At 31.9% G+C, this 8,259-nt stretch overlaps 1 protein-coding gene across 1 annotated transcript; it reads right to left on the reverse strand.

Moving 5' to 3' along the window:
• Window positions 1-4,327: 4,327 nt before the first annotated feature.
• Window positions 4,328-5,290, reverse strand: LOC142551045 (subtilisin-like protease SBT2.5). Its single transcript, XM_075660089.1, has 3 exons — window positions 5,062-5,290; window positions 4,787-4,934; window positions 4,328-4,590 (listed from the first exon to the last, which is right to left on the reverse strand). Exons 1-3 carry the CDS (start codon window positions 5,136-5,138, stop codon window positions 4,528-4,530), a joined length of 288 nt encoding a protein of 95 aa, XP_075516204.1. The 5' UTR covers window positions 5,139-5,290; the 3' UTR covers window positions 4,328-4,527.
• Window positions 5,291-8,259: the final 2,969 nt, after the last annotated feature.

Here is an 8,259-nt window from a genome sequence, read left to right on the forward strand (position 1 = left end):
GTATTCCACTCGTTCCTTGACCCCTCCAATCCATAAGGGCAGCCTTCATTCAAGCGATACCAGACCAAAAAGGGAGGAGAACTAACCAATATCAATCTTCATGTACCGACGGGTGCTGTCAGTCTAGCTCAACCAGGCGTATGATTCATCCTAGTTCAAGCTGTCTTATTCACACTGGTGCGTTCACTCTCCTCTCTTTCAAACACACCTTGCCTGCTGTCAGTCGTATGTCAGCCTTTCAACAATCAAATGTCAAATGCGTCACACATACCACTCGAACCTCGATCGAAGGCATACCGAGCATAGGCAGAGATAAAGCAAAAAGAACGAAACCGAGCCTCGCAGCCCTCTTGATGCGATGAGAAAATGGCTAGTATTCAAGGCTAGTCCCAAGCAAAATGGCTATCCCGATAAGAAGAAGAAAGGGCTAGTCTGAAAGGAAAGGCTCAAGCGGGACTATGATTTGGGTAATCGAGACCTGATTGTGCTTTGCTGCCTGTTTAAGACAATCATGTTCACCTTGTTCACTGGCTCGCGGACTCCTCACCTTAGGGGATATGTCTCACTATACAAGGTACACGTAGTTCAGCAGCATAAAAGGAAACAACAGAGATGAGCACGCATCTCGCTCGGAAAGAATTCCCTAACTCTATTGATGTGATGCTAGCGGCACCAAAACTTGAAAGGAATGCCTCTCTTTTCTCCCCGAGTCTCGGTATTGTCCACTAAATTTTAATCCTTTTCTATTATTTATATTGATAATTATTCACAATAAAAATTATTATGTTATGTAGAACCAAATAAACTTCACTTTAACAAAAGTTATAACGAATGGTAAATTGGTAATAATACAACTCAAATCTTATAACAGATATAACAACCTGCTCTCTTAATAGGAATAATTATTGTATCTAACATCATTCATTCAATAATTACACTCATTGCTATTAATATGAATCGAACTCGTGATATTTACTATGATATCAATTATAGATCTAAAGTTTGTATATTTATCAAAAGTTATAAATAACGGTGATGGTGCAACTCAAATCTTTTAAATCGTACAACAACCTGAGCGCTACGGTTCAATCGCTCTGACAGCAGAGACAATTATCGCACTCAACATATTATTACAAAATATTAATTTATTTTATCTGAATTATTTCTATTATTTTTGAATTGAATAATTATGTTTTTTACACTATTAAAAAAAGATTAAAGGACATTTAAATCAAACAACTTAAAAAAGTAAACAATTAGTCTTATTTTGAACAACGAAAGCGTCATTTAAAAAGGTCAGGATGATTTTGAAATTGGTTTCAAATGTAAAAGATGATCATGAATTTTACCCAAATTTATGATTACATTTGATGTTATTTTTAATTAGATCGAGCCTCATTATTGATATCAAGATCTGGCAATTCGATCCATTGGATATAAAGCATATCTGACGATTTGACTTTAATCTTTTTAGCAAATCTTTGACCTTTTAAAAATAGGATATGGCGTATGTACGTGGGTTCCAATAGCGCCAAAGATATGAAAACCCTACCAATTTGCGATTAAAAAAAATATTTCCTTTCAGATATTTTTATATATACATATTCTGAGAAATTGGAAAAGGCGGGTACTCTTAAATATTTGAAAGGAAATTTTATATATATGTGTGTGTGTGTGTGTGTGTGTGTGTCTGTGTCTGTGTGTGTGTTATAGGGAGCCAAATATTCTTAACACGAACGAGAGAATTGAGTATGATTTCAAAGCGTTAGTTGGCCACTCTCCCTCAAGGGCTTCTGATGTTAGCCATAATCACGTTATGTTGTTATAATGAAGTAATGAATGGCTGACGCCAGAGGTTCTACAGGGAGAAGTTACAAATCTTGTTTTGCTACAGCTTTTATTGTGGACGATGCACGAAGCAGTTAAAGCCCATACAATCAAACTTCAATATGGTCATATGGATAAACAGTTGGCACCCACTTTAATATATATATATGTTCGTCGTTTTTTTTAAAAAAAATTTATTACTGCCAATATATTATATTCTTCTTGTTAATATATACATACACGCATCTAAAATATATATAGCTACTTTAAGCGTGCATAAGTTATTATAGTAGCTTCGATGAATATAGGGCTTATACTTGGCTTTTAACGATCGTTTTATGAGCAGTAATGTATATTGCACGTCCTTGAACGATAGGCATGAGTTTTTTATTTACTTCTCTCGCGCGCGCACACACTCTGTTAACTAATATTTATATTTATTTTTATGAAATTTAAGTTTTACCTCGCAAAATACATACTGTCTTCTACTGTTGTGCAATCCCAGACCTATCTCCTACAAAAATTATATACAAAAACACACGCACCAGTTCAAAGAATACATATTTGAACAATAAAAACAAAACCGCGGGAGTGAAATGACAAAACCTGTAAGAAAATAATTCTTGTGGGGATATTGGAATATAAAAAGAAAATGCGGGGACATTTTTCTGTAGTTTGAAATCGCATCATTGCATGTGATGTGGGCAATAGTAGGAGCAGGAAGAGGACCCCCCACGAAGGAAAAAAAAAAGATATATGGCAGCCTTTTTTCGTTTCGAACTTTGTTGAATGGAAGCACAGTGGGAGAAATCGTGTCTTGTTCTCCTTGTAACCTTAACTATATAAAATGTGATTCTGAAATGCGATTGTACATGAAATAATGTATCACATCCCATATTGATATGACCAAATTTGTTGATGCTAAGCTTCCACAAGAGACTCATTGCTAAGCTGCAGGAATCTGCCCTTTTTCTTCTCTCTTCTTTTTCACCGTTTGCTTGTCCTTAGAGGATGTCGACTCCTAGCTAGGCGTGATCTATCGTATTTACAGAATCCATACGAGGAGAGGTGTGAGTTCGAATCCATGTTAATTATAACAAAAATCTCTTGCTCAAGTTGTAATAAAAAAATATAAAAAAAAATATCTTGCATAATTTTCAGATTCAAGTGATCACCCGATTACTAGATCAGCCACTGCAGGTTGTGTATGCATTATTCCTTTCTTGATTAGTGAAGACTATATATAAAACATGCATGGCCAATTCCCTTCACTAATATATATTTAGATTTACTAGATCAGCCACCGATTAGTTGTTTTTTTGTGAAACTTGTTTCTTTACTATTTATTTCTTGTTAGCTTATAATTCTATTTATTTTAATTTTTTTTTTGGTGAAACTTGTTTCTTTACTATTTATTTCTTGTTAGCTTATAATTCTATTTATTTTAAATTTTTCAACGGAATCTTTTTCTATCAGTCGGTTTCTCAGTTTGATTTCTCCTCTTTTGCAGCTAGTTGTTTTTTTCATTTTTGACTTATTGTCGTCTATTTACTGTCTTATTCAATTAATTTGCATTTTTTTTTGTCATTTTTCATTGGAGTGCATATGTGAAATTGGAAAATGACGACATATCATGGAAAAATGCTGATATGGCGATGTACATTATTATTGACTTATCAAATGTTACGTCATCACTTCGGTTAAAAAAATAAAACTGAAAAAAAAAAGTGCAAGTAAGTTGACTAAAACTGTAAATTGACCGATAAGTTGAACACAAATTAAAAATGTATATGTTACAAGCTAGAACAGAAATAAAATTAATTTTTCCCAATAATTTTTTTTACATCACATGATTATTTCATCTGAATAAGGGTTGGTAAAATATTATCGAGAGTGTGTGTGTCCTTGTACTTGATAGTGGAGGTTCGATGTGGATTTTTTTGTAATATAAAGTTATATAATTAATTACAATAAGTGTAATATTGGGGTAAGAAATGTTTTTTATATATATATTTAAGTTGTGCGGACGTTCATGCAATTGTTAAAATTAATTAGAAATATTAAAAAAAATTCTGAGGAGAAAAGACCAATAAATATTTGGTTAACTATATAGTAATTTATTGATGGAATCAGTACTTGATTTGATTCGGTAAGATTACATTAATATTCTACAAATTGACATACCAAAGTTTGACTTCACGGGGTTGAAGAAAATTCAATATTTAATCCAAAGTTCTTATTTTAAATTTTTTTTTCTCAGATTAACCACGAAAAAATATAATTTTTAAGCAGATCTAAAATTAAGAAAGTGAATTTAAAAACAATTTATATAGTAATTAATCATAGCATGTACAATTTAAATTGATTCTCATCTAAATATTTGATCTTTTTTAGAAATAAAAATATACAAAAACATGGAACTGCATGCCGAATTTTTTTTTTTAAAAAAAAATGAGTTACAATAAGATAAAATCATTATGTCTGTTGTCCGAAGAAAATCTTGCAAATCACGATTTAATTTCAAGTACCATAATATATCACAAGATCCAATAGCTTACATTACACAACCTTGTTTGAAAATTGGGAGGAAGTTGTATAATATTAATTATAAATCCAACTTCTTTTCTTCAATAAAATTTCTTGACAACAGCATTTGAAAATGCCATTTTGGTCATTAATACTCAAAGGGCCTCTCATCATTTAAGGCAGTTGTTGATTTTTCTCCACAATTCTCACCTTTTTGTCAGATCTAAGCATGTTTGCCTGTAAATCCAAACACAGAAAAGAAAGTATAAGTTTATGGAAATACCAAGAGAAGTGATATAACAGCATAATTATGTAAGGGCCAACCCCAAAAGTTAAGACTCGACATACTACATATATCAGAATTTCTTCTTTCGTTTTTTTCATTTTGTAACTAATGCTTTTCTCAGCTTCGCTCCTGATTCTATACACGAACCTGATCATCCGTAATTTCGACGGCGAAGCCATCGACGATGACCAAAGAGAAGGTTTTGTTATAGGTTCCGGGCTGGAAGTTCTTGGCCAAAACCTCGTCATGTTTTCTACTCAAGTACAGATCAAGTTCATTACCTCCTCTCTTTGCTCTGACAATTTTACACAGTTATAACCAAAACCAACAAAGTTGTATCTGACAAATTAATATTGTATGATAGGATGAAAAAAAAGAGACACACACAGAGAATCACACAGTGAAGGTGAGAAAGAATTTACTTGCTAGATCGAAGCCTTTCATACTCTGGATCATAGTTCAAGAAAACAAAATGAAGCTCACATTTTGTGTCATCCATTATCACAATTCTTAGGCAAAAAAAATCCCTTATCTGCCTCAGAATGTAATAAATTTGACTCCCTACAGAGGAATGGTGGCAGTGGTAGTAGGTGCCTATTTATACATGTTAAGTAGGTCTTGGGAACGAATACAATATGAGCTACTGGATTTTATGAATTTGGAGCAAATATAAATTTATTTGTCAAATGAGGAGAAGATTAAATTAAGATAGCTAGCCGAGGACAAACAAATACTTATTGTTTCGTCTTTTTATGAAAAAATTACAGCCACCCTTTTATAATTGGACGTAACTATTAGAAATTAGTTTTTTTTTTCAAAGATGAATTAGAATAGTCACCTAAAACATTGATCTTGAATTTATCTAAAAGTTACATTTCTTTATCTTTGAAACTCTTTTAAAAACTACTTCAAGATTAAGTTGTAATATAGAATTCACACATACAGTTGCCCCATAGCTTGGATGCTTCTTAAAAATGATATTTTACTTGCACGTATGTGATGAGACTCATATATATAAGTAATTATATATGTAGCTATAGGTTCAAAGTATATAATTAACCCTGATTTCCGACGAGTAATTAATAATATTATTGAAGATAAAAAATTGTGTGAGACGGTCTCACAAAATCGTATTTTGTGAGACGGATATCTTATTTGGGTTATTCATGAAAAATATTATTTTTTATACTAAAAGTATTATTTTTATTGTTAATATCGATAGGGTTAACCTGTCTCACAGATAAAGATTCGTGAGACTGTCTCAAAAGATACCTACTAATTATTAAATACTGGATGGATGGATCGCATCATGTATCCAACCATGATTCTGACTCCAGCTTTCACAACGCTTGGGTTTGTAAAGTCAACATTAAATAGAATTAATAGACTTGGTAAACTAATTAACTATGACACTTTAAGTCCACAATATGTGTCATTTCATGCCTAGCTTGTGGCGATTTAGGATGCTCAAATTGACAATCAGCACACCAAATCTTCGCGTTGACAATTGCTCAAATTGAGAGTTTTTGTATGTTAATATTTTTGAGTTTTTTTTTAGTAATTTTATTCATTTTTCCTCGTGACGTATTTGGCGCCACATCAGCATTCTCGCGAAAAAATTATTAAAATTACCAAAATTCGAAATGATCAATAATAAATAAATTTTGTTAATATAGATTACGAAAATTATAAAGAGACAAATATATATAAGATCAAATTGTAATTTTTTCATATTCTTTGCTTGTATAATATAATATACATATACATTATCTTAAAGATGACATTATAATTTGAATGGTATCCAAAAATATAGATATGTTGGGCCGATTTTTATTTTTAAAAAAGAAAAAAACAATTTCGGCCCAATTAATCATTTATTCATAATTATATATTTAGTTTTAACTTAACAAAGTCTAAAAAACCAACACCTTTGAAAATGTCAATATTCAATAGAGCTAGCATCTCTAGATCTTACGGTGTTGTGTGTAAATTTCTTCAAAAGCTCAATGATACATTCTCAAGGACAGCCATTGAATTACTCCATTATATATATATAATAATATATATATGCCATATATATAATCATTTCTTTACAACCCATGTTAATGAAACTATTTATATAATAGTATATTTATAAACTATTCGATGTTTAAAAAAAAAATTCGTCATAATCATAAAATACTTTTAAAAAGCATATTTATGATTAATTAAAAACTTAAAACGATGCAAATCACATTTTATTTTATATTCATGAAAGTAAGATTTAGTTAAACATCAATTATATTATTATCTTGTCAAATAATTTTACGCCTATATTTAACCTAGAGTTAGTCTCTTTCACCCCTAAAGTAGCATTAGATCATGCAGGATTCTCGAATAGTTGGCAACTTGAGAACTCTTTGGTTTCGTCGTACGTACGTCAGATCGTGATTCCACGTATCAAACCAGCAACCCATGAAAATGGGGGACAGATGATCACCTGTCATTCAGTAATTGCTCCAATGTACACAACTACGGGGAATTCTATTTCTTACTAATTTCTTGTCCAACGACGTACAAATTATCTTTAATTCATATTTATTTTCCTTATGTAACAAAAAATTAATGAAAATAAATTAGATAGGTAATTCATAAGTTTAGAATTTATCAAGCATGAGCCCTCGCGAGAAAAAAAAAATGTATATTAATTTAAACCTCCAAAATAAATTTAGCAAAAGCTTGTGTGAGATGATCTCACGGGTCGTATTTTGTGAGACAGATCTCTTAATTGGGTCATCTATGAAAAATTATTATTATTTATGCTAAGAGTATTACTTTTTATTGTGAATATCGGTAGGATTGACATGTCTCACAGATAAAAATTCGTGAGACCGTCTTACAAGAGACCTATTCAATAAATTTTACATTGAAACAACGTACGGTCATATATAATTTGGAGACCTCGTGTAATGTTTGAGATGAGGGTACACATACATATTCTTGATTATTTGTACACAGTATCACTAAAAATTCTACATTTCTAGGCAAGAAAGGATATGTTGTATGATAGGCATTTGCACTCGCCTCACTATTTGTACATCGCAAGGCGGTTTCGTAAACCTTGCTCGCTTGCTTTAGTTCTCTTCCCTCCACGTAGAACTCAAACAAGCTTAATAATTATTTTTCGGCTTCAATGAAGCCTTCAAGTATATCCATCAACACTACCCCGAAGTTATGTATGTCGCGCTCATGCGACCTGTGTATACTTGCTCCGGTTGGGGTGACAGAGGCGCCATCTTCCCCGGGTCGTGATGTCCATGACGTTTAATTTCTCGGTCAGTTGGACGGAACCGTAGTTCGAAAGATACACTCATAATGAAACAGGTTCAGCGGACAAAAAACACTGAATACTTTTACAAATTATTCCACACTGTATTAATTTTTATCCAATAATTGTACATATATGCAGTGACCAGCAGGTTTAGAAAGAAAAACTAAATTAAATGTAATTTAAATTTACTTGGTTATCTTAACCATCTTGATGTGTTGAACGTGTTTTATTTGATTTGAATAAGAAATGTCACCCACCAATAAAATATTTTTTATTTTCAATGTTATCGCAAAAAAGGAAACTCGAGACT

This window comes from Primulina tabacum, chromosome 7 (assembly GCF_025594145.1).
Source record: "Primulina tabacum isolate GXHZ01 chromosome 7, ASM2559414v2, whole genome shotgun sequence".
Taxonomy (NCBI): Eukaryota; Viridiplantae; Streptophyta; class Magnoliopsida; order Lamiales; family Gesneriaceae; genus Primulina; species Primulina tabacum.